The sequence below is a fragment of the Fistularia commersonii genome, chromosome 21 (assembly GCF_037954325.1).
Source record: "Fistularia commersonii isolate RoL2024-O1a breed Wild chromosome 21, RoL_Fcom_v1.0, whole genome shotgun sequence".
Classification (NCBI taxonomy): Eukaryota; Metazoa; Chordata; class Actinopteri; order Syngnathiformes; family Fistulariidae; genus Fistularia; species Fistularia commersonii.
The window spans coordinates 8,043,644-8,057,045 of record NC_141304.1 but is presented as its reverse complement, the minus strand read 5'-3'; the positions used below and the strand labels follow the sequence as shown (position 1 = coordinate 8,057,045).

General features: G+C 36.8%; 1 protein-coding gene across 1 annotated transcript; it reads left to right on the top strand.

Moving 5' to 3' along the window:
• Positions 1-9,607: 9,607 nt before the first annotated feature.
• snrpe (small nuclear ribonucleoprotein polypeptide E) lies at positions 9,608-12,800 on the top strand. The gene is made up of 5 exons (XM_086168274.1): positions 9,608-9,791; positions 10,299-10,325; positions 10,418-10,480; positions 11,909-11,987; positions 12,595-12,800. The coding sequence occupies exons 1-5, from the start codon at positions 9,738-9,740 to the stop codon at positions 12,648-12,650; spliced, it is 279 nt and encodes a 92-aa protein (XP_086024400.1). The 5' UTR covers positions 9,608-9,737; the 3' UTR covers positions 12,651-12,800.
• Positions 12,801-13,402: the final 602 nt, after the last annotated feature.

Below are 13,402 nucleotides of genomic sequence, written 5' to 3'. Positions count from 1 at the left end.
GTATTTTGTCAGCAGGAAACACGAGCGGGTACTATTACATCTTCTTAAATCTGCCTCAGTTCTTATTCAGATGGGTAAATACATTTCACATCATTTTTGATTTATGGCAGGGTGACAAATTAGATATTTGCTTGCAGCGCAAGCTTCAGGTGATTAACAATGTAAGAGTTTTGTATTTTAATGACCAGACCTTCAGGACTCTATACCTCAGCGGTGCAGTGCAGTGGAGGCCAAGGGTCTAAGAATGCTTCAGAACATAAAAATCTTGATTCTTGCTCTTGTATGTATGTTTTCCCTGCTTTTTGTTTACTTCCATTTTGGTGTCAGCTCATTGCCTTCTTTCTCTGAGTTGACCTCTGAACCTTCATTATCTTCATGCATGCAAATAATTAGGAAGTGTTATACAAATCTCTTTTGAAAGAAGTTGCAAACGGTAAATTATGGGCACAATTTGTATCCTCCACTTCAGGTTTATATTTTCAGGTTTATATTTGACGACTAAAACAACTGCTTCACTGACTTTGTGTTTGGCCCTCAATTCCCTTGCACTTGGGTTTACTTATTTGCTTTTGTGGCTGTTCTAGAGTTTTCATGTAAACAGATGAGCATATCAGTATGTGATTTTGATTCTCCTGAAAATATTTACACTGTTGAGAACACTACAGATCTTGATGCCTAGTATTGCCCACTTCACAATAGTTTGACAACAAAGCAAAAAAAGGAAGTAAACTAGCTAATGCTGAAATCAATGTTAACAAAATAGAAGAGAAGCGTTTTAGCAAGATTTTAACGGCCGAAAGCTGGAAGTTGAGATTTCTTTTTCATCCACCTGAAAACCACAGTGCATGTTTTCTTTAATACAACAATCTTCAAAGGAAAAAAACATCTAAAATATACTGCTATTTATGTCAAGTTGGCAATCTATATGCATTATTAACACGCAGTGTTGTCTAATTCCTTGAATGAAAGACATTTGCAGTGAGAGGGGAGATACCTGATCTTTCACCCACAATGATAGTATCATTCAAAGACAGGTTAAATTCACGCCTGGGAAAGTTGTCTAAATATCTGATTCTGTGTCAATTTTTCCTGCTGACATATTAATGATTCATGTCGCGTCTTTGTGGGCTGGACGCCATGTCTGGCATGTAAATCTAAAAAACAAAACAACATTTAAGCATAGCTGACTTTTAAGTGACTAAGAGAACCAAACGTTGCAAACAAAATTCAAAGAACACAATGTAAATTTACAATTGACGTATTACCCATATCCTTCTCCTGAGTGCAGACACATGTTATTATCTTAAAAATGGCTGAGAGATCGCTAATCATTCTATTACTTCTACAGACAAAGAAGTATGTTGAAATTCACATAGAATATAAGAATAAGAATAAGAATAAGAACAACTTTATTAATCCCGAAGGAAATTGCAGAATATCGTTAATCTCAAAGCAGCTTTCATTCTTTTCTCAACCTTGAGCCACAAAGAATTTATTTTTACTTTAGACAAGCACAACCACTCTATCAAGGAGGTAGCATGAGAAAGATAGAATTAGGGAAAAAAAATGTAACTTTTTAACATGTTGATCATACTTTTTTTGGTGTAGTTAACATCTTGTGAGTTAAAAAAAAAACAGATTATGAAAGCAAACAAAGTCAGAACTTTCCTATAAAGCAACGTTTAGATAGTGTAAGGTGGAAAACATTATGTTTATGAAAACTGATCATAAACTCAAAAAGGTTCAGCACGAGATAATGATATGAATCATGTGAGTAAAATTTAGACACAGATGTTAAAAACATGATAACACATGTTTCTATAATGGGTTTGTTGCTTCAACGCTAGGTTAGAGAACTTTTGAATCATTCCAGCCTACTCAGAAACAAACTGCTTGTCTACTTTGAATAAAGGGAATAAACCTGTCAGTAACTGTTTGGTAATGTCTTTGTTGGCTGATATCACTTCAGCGATATCACTGACTTGTTTGATGGTTTGAAACACAAATTGATACAACCTGCCATCACCTGCTCAATGGCAGTGAGTTGTGGGTCTATCAAATTTGAAAAATGGTCTGATTTATGGCACAAAGAAAAAAATTGCTGCTCAACTGCGGGACATTGTGTGGAGTGAGTTGTACTATGATCAGGACTTGGGATTACAGTGCATGATGCAGACATGGAATACATTCACGCTTTCACATTATGTTGTTCAGAGCATAATTATAAATCCATGTCTGTCTTGTAATTCTGTAATATTCATTACCTTTCACATTGTAAAACTTCAGGTGTCAAACACTGAAAAAGGGCAATTATTTATGATTCATACAGCTCAAATATAAACAAATTAAGTTGGTATCTATTCAACAATTACCCCACACAATTACCCTTTTCTTGAAGTTTTTCCTCAAGCATTTCATTTTTAGTGTGTATTCTTTCACAAACCCATTACACGAGTCTTAAAACATTTCTCTGAGAATTCTTGTTGTAAAACTGCTTAATCAGCATGATCGGGAAACAAATGCATGGGGTAGAGTTAAAAATTATTTTAAAACTCTTGGATTTTTTTTTTTTTTGGAAAATTGTCCATTATATTTATTTTATATAAAAGCAACTATTTTTAAATGCAAAAAAGTGAAGTTTTATTTCAGGCTGTCTTTCATTTCCTCATTTCATTGTTATGGCATGATTCCCATCAACATGAAGTAACAGAAACTGTTGGTGCTGACAAGGAGCTGTGGGAGTGTAATAGTTGGTGTGTAAGAGGAAACACCACTGGTGGACAGTTCTGAAGAAATGTTCCTTAATATCTATCGATTTGTTCTACACTGACCAATATGCTTGTCAAAATCTGTAGCTTTCATTTACATCAGAAATGACAATTTTTTTTTTTTTTTTTCATTTGAGGTGTCCACTGCCTCATTGGATGCATTAGCTATTAACAAGTAAACTACAGACTGTGAGCATTTTTTTTTTTATCTAATTCCAAAATGCATTTTTTTATATGCTGATTCTTTCTGTTCTTCATCTACTCTGTCTTACAGGTTGCTTGAGAACCTATTCAAGGAGAGCATTTCCACGACAGGTCTGTATGACAAGGCAGATGTAAACATCATGAATCACAAATAACTTCTAAATGGATTATCAGCAGCTTCATTACTGTAGTCTTTGCCTCCAGTCCACCAATGGTTATTTCAGCCCATTGAAAATGCAGACCAAAGATGATCATTCAGCCAATATGTTGAACCGCTATGAGGTTATTTTAGAAGAACTAAGAATATTTCTTTGTTTCCTGAAACAAAGCAATAAAGTAAACCTGGGTTTAAAATTATGTTGGAGACAAATGAACACCCTCAGAGTTTCAGAATGTTTCATTGTCTTAGATATCTACTTTATTTAATACTTTCTCACAAACTGAGTGTTGATGCACAGAGCATCATGTCAACTGATTGGAAGTTGTCTTATTTTGCTGTTTTGTTTGTTTTTTATACCCATCAGCTGGCTGTTTAGAATCATGATGATTTGTGATTCACCAGTAAATCAAGGATAGAGAACAGGGAGACAAATCACAATGCATTCCCGGCCAAATTTGCTCTTGAAGTAAACATGCATGTTGATCCTCTCACACAGCCCCTCGAGGTGCTGATTTCAAAAAGAGCACCTGACTTTTGGGTGCGCTGGACAGTCACTTAAAATGGCAACAAAGATCTATCCATTTCCCCAAACTGCAACAGTGAAGCTGCTGCTCCTGATACAGCTTGTTGTGATCCAAAGTGAAATGCATCATTTAATGACATTAATGACATTTCATTTTTCAGTCAGTCTGACAAAAATATGCACCAGGGTTCGTTCTAGAACCTGATGAACAGAGAAAAGGAACGGGAACGTGTTCTGTCAAAATTATTCATCTACCCCTTTCTGACAGAAAGTTTTACTCAGCTTGACATGAAATGTACTAAGTGCATATGGTTAAAAAAATCTGTTGGAATGTGACTATTTACATATCATAGCATGAAAAGCACAAGAACAATTATGTCATTTATGATTTTATTCAATTTAGCTGTCAGAACCAGGCCCCTTGTGTTGCACCGACTCAGTCATTGATATGGTGTACTCTTAGTTAATGGAATGGCACCAAAATTATAAAATTGCTTACATCTTATGCCGCTTTGACAAGTCAACAAATCCTCTATAAAAACATGTAAAGAATTTTTACAAAGCATCACAACCACGTTCATCTCTGTGACAACAGTAACTTAACTACGGTGGGGGGTGGGGGGGGGTTAAACAGTTGCGCCCAGCTTTCTTAAAAGTTATTTCAAACTGCATCTAATAGTCATTGGATACACTTTGATTATTTATGTAATCAAAATGTTCAGCCAATGCTTTAATTTAAAAATCCATTATTGGCTCAAACGAGCAGTTAAATAGTGTTCCAAGCACGCAATGAATATCCTGTCAGTCAGTGGGGCCGGAAACAGGCAGCCGGTAGGTTGTCTGGCTAGCTCTACCAGGCCTGCAGGGGTCAAGGATGTCAGGTGGGGTCAGGCAGGTGAGGCAGACAGGAGAACAAAGAACAGCCCCCTCCCTCGGTTTTCCTCATCCCGTCTGCCTTCCCTTTCCCTAAGAACAATTGCCGCCAACAGGAATCGGAAGTGATGTAGAGAGGAGGTTCAGCTCACCAGGGCAAATCCTCTGGCTGGGTCACATGAGGAAAGAAAACGTAGGAAAGACAAGCATGGAAATGGACAGAAGATAAAAAAACACCATGGAGTCATGAAGCATCCTGTTTGTTCATTTGTGTGTATGCAACTTTCCTATTTATAGGCTATTGCCTGTGTTTTCCAGGCTTGCAGTATTATCTATTAAGTGAATGGTTAACTTTGAAGTCAAACGGTATTGTGAAGGCACTGTTTAGATAGTGTTTATGGTCAAATCTGGGTCTATGAAGCTATCATGATGTTTTTTTTTTACATTCAATGTAGATTACTGCTTTTTCCTACTTACGCTGAGCGACCACTGTTGATTTGACTCATCATTATTGATTTGACCTGTAGACATATACTTTGCCAATTAATTGATTTGAAATATAGGGGAGGCTATGGCTCAGTTGATAGACTGTGCGCCCCTCGAACTGGAAGGTTTGTTCGATTTCCAGCTTCTTCTGTCTGCGTGCTGAAAATTCCCTTGGCAGGACTCTTACTCCAGGTTGTTCCTGATAGCCTTGCCTGAACCTTGCATGGCAGCTTTGCTGCGGTGTGTATGTGTGTGTGAATGGATGGCTAAACACTATAGAGTGTAAAGGGCTTTGAAACCACAAAGTGTGAAAGCGCTATGCAATTTGAGACAATTTAAAATGTTTTGTAGCTGAACTGGAATTTAAAAAAATCTTCCGAATGTATATGTTTATGTATATATCTGCCTTTGTGCATTAGAGTTGTATTTTTTACCAACTATACTTGATCAGTTTTCAGGGTGTGTCCCACATTCCTGCACCAAAAACACTTACACACTCACTGACTGTCCATGCCCTCATTTCTGCCCCTCAAGTGGATGTTCAGTACTGTAAACAAAAAGTTGAAAGAAGGAGTAATGATGACGGGAAATCTCATGCTGTTTGCAACTATTTTGATTTTTAAATCTTGAGGATCTTGCCAATTCAAAGTCATTGTATAATCTGTCAAAATGTATGCAATTATGGATGTGGTTTCACAGAGTCACCACAGTGAATAACACCATGCTAGTACTTTTAGGCACCATGCTGTGCATGTTAACTCTAGCCTGCGTGGCTAGAGACCACGGAGACTGTAGGGCCTCCATGGTGGTCAAGAGCTCTCACCAGTCTCCAGCGGCGCCCCCCTGCTCGCCTTCTTCCTGGAGAATATGAGCAGGCCTGTGGCATCAAGAGTCAGCAGCCCATTCCAGTTCTCATAGCACAAAGAAAAGCATGTGTCACTTGACAACGATGCCCGTCGAGCGACGCACACTCCCTCCCTTTTAAGATGCAGCTGAGGGGTCTCTGCCCTGAAAGATGACACCGGGGCCTGTGCCACTGAGGTTCCTTGCTTCTTTTCTTTCCTTCCACTTGCGGACTCTTGTCTGTCCTCGGCTGCTAATTTCCATCACACTTTCTCTTCTAAGAGGGGGGGGTGCAGACTTGTGTTATGTTATTAATACGATTGTTAACTGCACACTCAAGGCTGCCCTCCTTGCCTCAGCTCATCAGGTTACAGGTATATTGCACACAACAGATAAATTGTCAGTCCTGCTTTTTATAATGCTATCTATAAATATCAGATTGAATACCTTTTATGGTCGGATGCTGATTGTCAGAGTGCTTCTGAGTGTGATAATCTGAGTTAAGGTCAGGTCAGAGTTCTACTGTTGGCAGTATCTTGAATTAACAGAGGGTTGATTAATGAAGTTCAACCTCTATTCTTGCCAATGGCTAGCAGGGATAACTTCTAAGGTGGAGAATCTAAGTCATATTCTTTAGAAAGCCTTAGCGACGATTTGTACTTCTCTTTTGATTCATAATTTCAGTGACCCTCATCCACTTTTCTCTATAGTTACAGTTGCTTGTCTCAGGTATTCAACAAAGCGTGATTTTATTTATGTAAACATTTGTTTCAGCCAGCGCGAAGGTTTTCGGTGTGAATGAGTGGGCGCTCCGAACTGTTTCCCATGGTAACATTTTTCTTTTCTTTCTTCCATTGTTCCCTTTACCACCCTGAGGTCAAATGCACTTGTTTTTATCATCCACAAATGTTAATCTGTTTCTCAAAGATCAAATAAAAATCCTTAAACGCCATGTTCTGTCAAAACCAAGGGTCTTTGATCCAGAGATTTACACTTTACCATCATACAGAGCAGAATTGGGAAGCTCTAATGATTGACTGACCAGTAAAAAAACTCAAACTCCATGATTGCTACTGTTAAGCTCCTTAGGTCATGTGGAAATATGCCAACCACTTTTTACACCAAGATGGCAAAAGCTTAAAATAACAGTACTTAAGCATATGCCCTCAAAGTTCTGCTATTGTGTTTGCCAGTGTGTCTTTTATTGATGGCTATGGGAGTGCTATGATATGACCATAGCATACAAGAGCCACCAATATTGTGGGCAAAGGTCAAAGTTCACTTCCTCCTCATAGTCTAAGGAGTGTTCAACAACAACATTGAAGCTGGACAGATCAATATTATGCAGAAGAAGGTTTCTCAGATAACTATGTGAACTGCTGAGTCCATCATCTCCACCTGTGCACTTTAATTTATGTTGCACTGATTTTCAATTCAGAAGAAAAGAATCTTCTGAATTGAATATAATAAATAACTCTGGACCCTTAGTGAACCCTCAAACACCCCTAACTCATCATTTGCAGAAAAGCATGTGGCAACCAGGAAAAAAGCTAAAGGGGAAAAATCAGCTAAAAGGTTTCTTTGCTCAACAACCGTGACTAATAGTTACATTTTTCTTGTTCTGGGCAGGAGATAACCTAGGGTCCTGCATATTTACTGAACAAAAGGTGTGGACACAGACATCATCCACTAGTTTGTGAACACTTGTTTTAGAACCTTGGGATTTTTGGTTTTGCTGCAGATGTGGTTGTACCATATTTGTACAAGTGAACGGATTTTCATCTGCCAAGGAGCCTCACCATAAAGATGTAATATCGAACTCACTCCAAATTGTACAATTATATTTTAAAAATCAATACTTCACTGCAAGAACAACACTTTTTGTACCTATAACAGAGACTGTAAACTCATTTGCAAATGTTTATTAACACAAATAAGCAATTGTTTGGGTGATATTCTTGCAGACTTCAGGACAATCAACCAGTCTCCTCCTGGTGGTCATACAGTAGTTGAGGCCGTACAATTCAGACTCTTCCATTCAGCCTCACTTTTATGTCAAGGAAGTGCATCCACTTCCCTTTTACTGTGTATTATTTGAAACCCACTGGATTATAATATCTTTTAGTTGATTTGTTTTTCAAACTGACGCAAGAAAACCAAGGATGCCATGTTTGATAATTCATTGTCCAACACATTTAGATTTATGAATCTGTTTCTGCTAATGTATTGAAATGCTTTTTTCTGTATTATAACTAATTGTCCGAAGAGTTCATAGATTCAAGAAATATGAAAATATTCCTCAAGAAGTTATAAGACTAAGTAGTTTCGATGACATCTTTTAAAATGACATGTCAGAGTTCTTTCAATCAAAAGCACCAAGGTAAGTTAGCACATGATATAAAATTTAAAATAAGAACAAAATAGTTATTGTAAGAAATTAAGAAGACAAATCACAAGCAGAATGTTAAACACAAATACATTTTCTTGCGCAACAATAGGGTAAAGTTGAATATGTTAAAAAAAAAGAAGTTAAAGATATTGGCGAGGAACAACTTTAATAATAATTCTCAAATAGCTTAAAACAAATGCAAACTTTGGGCTTTGATTAGTTTCCACATATGTGAGACCAACAAAAAAACAACCAAAAAATACAAAAAATTAAAAGCTTCATGCTTGATATACCTCTGGTGGAAAGCACCGTTTTTTCTTTGTGTCCAAAGGGACCTCTTGTATCTAAACAAAGCTAGACCATATGCATGTGTAAATATCAAGACTGCTCATTTCACAATTTGAATATTACATTGGCCTTAGCTCTTAGATATTAATGATTAGATAAAATAAATCAAATCAAATAAAAGTGATGAACCGATGGAGAATCATCCTAATTACTCGGAAAAGATGGACATTCCCTGAACTGTTTCCCCATTTTCAAATACCACTGTTTACAAGATTTCAAAATGATAGTTCAGGCAGAATGAAGGCCACAGATGTGTATCTTGAAGATTTTCCATCCATTAAAACTTTAATCTCAGTGTTTCATGGGTAGCTGTAACAGTGGGTGAGAGGGAGCAATAGAAAAATTATTTTCCCATAGGGCCATCTAGTGGGTTGATCTAGCTATGTTATTTTTCCTCAAAAACTTGCCACATTTCACATTATATTGTTTGCTTTAATATTGATTGATAAAAGTTGACAGAAGTAATTGATTATATCAATGGATATCCTTTTCCAAATAACGTTTTTTGAGACCCTTTAAATATATATTGCACATAATTAAACAGGTCTTAATTCCTCATTACAAAGTAATTAAACAATTCAAAAAAGTATATCTGCTCATATGTTGGCAGAAGAACAACCACATTGTTTGAGAGCATAAATTGAAGCCAATGGTAGTGATGTATGTTTATTTTTTCTCTTAGATTTTTATCTCAAAATACCACGTGCGTCATATCCTCTTGGTAGTGACCTCATAACACTCCCATTGTCTCATTTCAAACATGCTCTCATGAGAAAGACCTTTGGAAATGTAACATTCTGGGAGACCAACACTGAAATTTGAAACAATTGTTATCACCTTTTGCTTGTTGCTAGGATTTTGTTATTTATTTTTAGTTTTTGTCATCCTGACAACTTGCTAAAGTAAATGAATTGCAACAGGTGGCAGAGAATCCAGACATGCAGTAATGACCTCCTGACTGAACAGGCGCTGTTTTTGAAACAGGCATTTTGATCGCCGCCAGTTTTGTTGCACTGAACACGGAAGAAAAACCCGCCATTCGGGAAAATTGACAACGTGAGTGTGTCGTTGTCGTGCACAATACCCCACGGTGCAAATTAAAACGATTCATCGAGAAAAAATCGAAGGTATTTCATTGGAGAGATGGCGTACAGAGGACAAGGACAGAAGGTCCAGAAGGTTATGGTGCAGCCCATTGTATCCTTTTTGGAATGGTCAACATTGAATGAGCTGGTAGCTAGCTATTACGCTATCCTTAGCGGCGAAACTAGCTAACCCTGGTATTTTGTGTGTATTAGGTAAACAGTGAATTATTGTTTTCATATGTTTGTGCGTTTTTGATGTATGATTCTCAGGGTACCGCTTTTGGGTTGCATAAAGGTGTAAAGAAATTTTGATTGAAAGTTGCCTGCCGGTGTTTCCCGTTAGCCGTTTCAAACGCCAATAGAAACTGTTCATAGTAAAATGCGCTAAAATACGTGAGACAAATCTCGTGTCTCTGTCGTTTGATCGAGATGGCTTTGTGAATAACAACTTATAATACATTTAAACAGTCACAAGTTGTGTATTGTTCTTATTCCCGTACTTGTAACTGCTAACCATGGTTTTGAATTTAGGGTTTGTGGATGTTTAGTGCTTCAGCAGACTGGGACTCATTACTAGCTTTTCAAAGGCATATTTATTTTCCTTGATTACATCGATCAGAATCTCATTTTCAGGTATCTTCAAAATGTAAGTATTTCCTTTGAGTCTTTTCAGGTTTGCCTCATGTTTGCTTCTTTATTAAAATTTCAAATGGGATTTGCATATCTTCGTCTTTTCAGCGGTCACGGATCCAGGTGTGGTTGTATGAACAAGTGAACATGCGGATAGAGGGCTGCATAATTGTAAGTTGCCTTTAACTTATGGTCTTGATGCATTATATAAAAATAAAATGTCCTAAAAAGAAAGGATTGCTGTGTTAGGATTACAAGTTACTTTTTTCCCTTCTTTGAAAATTCCAGTTACAGCATGCTATGGGCAGTTTCTAATGATTGGTAGGTGTCAGTTATAATAAACCATAACCTTGCTCTGGTATAAGTATGTTAACCACAAACGTCCTTCAAACAGACGTTTTACAACATTTCCACCATCATGATACCCTGTTCACACCGTATTTCATGACACTTTTGGTTGTGTCTTGTAAGACAGCAACAGAATCGTCTTATGAAGATTCAACATAATCTATCATTTGACTGAGGGACTCCAAAGTTTTGCCCTGTTCTAAAAAGGCACTAATCAATGTTGTTTGACTGCTGCTTGATCACAGTTAACGTGAACTGTGTGAAACATTCTGGCTGTTCAGATTTTAATACTAAGGATTTGGAAAAGTAGCCCAATATTAGTACCTTGGAAAGGTTATTTTTGAGGGAATATAGACTTGTCAAAGAACATGAAGCCCCCTCCTGGTAGTGTTGCCTGCTGCGACCACCTTGGCACATCAAGTTAAGTTGTGGTCTACCGATAATGTCTCCATGTGATTCACAGGAAAGAAAGAAATAGTTATAAATGATAAATAGTATATACATGATCTCATCACAACATATGCTATCGCATCCTGCACAGTGAACAGTAGTTGAATTGCCCATCTACTTTTTGGTCAGCAGTGTCAAACAATGACAGTAAATGAGAACGCCTAAGTGATATCAGTTACATTTTGAAAGTAAGTCAAGGCATTTATTGTCATAATCTTTTTTTTTTTGGTGTACAGGAAAGAAAATGAATTATAAGAAATGCATGCTAATGGAAAGAAGTGTGATTTTTTTTTTTTAAATTTTTAATCCTTTTCTCATGCTGCAATTATTGCACTCAAATGACATAATGAAAAGTTTTACTAGTCTGGCCTACAGACCAGACAAAACAAACAAACAAACTGCCTTATATTTAGGCTGGTCTGAAGCATCATGGGTTTGTAGTAGTTTTTCAAGACTGAGCTAACCCTTAGTGCCATTTGGATAACTATAAATTATCCTTAATATCAATTGGATAACTATAAATAACTTGATCATTTTCAGTATTTTCAGTGTCCATATAGACCATATAGATGCAATGCTGTTTTCTGGTATCTCTGTATTTGGGTTTACACAACTTCCTTGATAGTTTTCAGGTTTATAACCAGAAACACATAATGATTTCTGAATGATTTGTTTCTTGACTGTATACTTAAATAAATGCTGTGATTGCTGTTTGAGTGTAAATCAAAAGCACATTCAAATATCATGGCCAGAAAAAGTTTACTCATCACTCTTTTGCCTCAATCATCCTCTGTGTCTTAGGGTTTTGATGAGTACATGAACCTGGTCCTAGATGATGCTGAGGAAGTCCACATGAAGACAAAAACCAGGAAGCCACTGGGTAAGAATACACTACATCGACATGTGTGTTGTAGAATTTGCCTCTATTTAATTTCAATCTGTTAAAATTTCAAGTAGTGCTGTCAGCTTATCTTAGAAATAGCATTTTAAATGCTTGCCTGAAAGTGAGTGTTCAGAATTCTGGTCTTAACATTGAGTAATCAAGGCTCAGTTTTCTTGATAGAAGCGACAGTGAAAACATTTGTCTGCAGAAATCCTGAACAAGAGCTTGATGTATGTTAGCTGGCAGGTATTTTGATATCAAGCTGTGGATGAAAACACAGGATTTCAATATCAAGATGAATTTACCTAGATGTTAGTTAGCCATTTTTTACTTTCTTTTGTTGTTGTCAGATGGTTAGAGATAGCCAACCTGTTAGGCTCACTAAGCCTGTGGTTCCACTGGATTTCTGTGTACTTCTTTATTCAGGGACACTTTCAATATAGGGACACTTAAATATAGAACCAGTGATGCATACTTATAAGCATAATTATTACAAGTATAATGTGTGGCCCAAGATTTTCTGTCATCAATTGTACTCTGTCGATCTTAGTTTAAAAGGAACTGACAGTTGTGTTCTTCCACCCCTAACCCCCATGTCTCTCAGGGAGGATCATGTTGAAAGGAGACAACATAACTTTGCTGCAGAGTGTGTCCAACTAGGATAATTGGAGACCTCTACAAAGCTTACTGTCCCTGTCACAAGATTTGTTTTCCACAATTTTCAGGATTATTGTGTTTATGAACATGACTTTTGAAATAGCTTGTTTCTACTTTGTTTTCATTTCAAAAATAAAGTGTGTCTTTATTAAAGTTGTTTCTGATTCAAGTTATTCAACTTTTTTTTTTCTTGAATTGAGTTGTTTCTATGTATTTAGGTCACAGCTCTGCACTACCATCCAGTGGCGTATTGGGTTATTACAATGTACTTATATGTAGGTCAGACTTCAAATGCAATCCATTCAGAACTAGGCCAAATATATTTCCTCCAAAAGATGAACCTGTAATTAATGAGGAATGTTTAACTTTTCCAATAAATTAAACATGTGTTGTATAATTCAGGAATGGTGTCGCATTTTGTACAACAATGCAAAAGGAAGAAAATGAAATCATGAAAACAAGTGCAGCCCATTATACTGATGCTTGTAAACATTGTTAGTACACAGAATTATAGATATTTTACTACGATTTTAAGCAACCATTAATCTGGGGATAAATTAAATTAAAAGAAAGGTTAACTCGTTCTTTGATGGCCCAGCAATTATACATTTATTTTAGGATTTTTTTTCACGCTTAATTCCATATATCGTTCTCGAGACAACCAAAATAAGTGAAGCCAGTATTGCATGCCACAAATCTGAGTATTGGTATTTTCTGGAAACGTAACCTCTGTTCGGCGATATAAGTTACGTAGA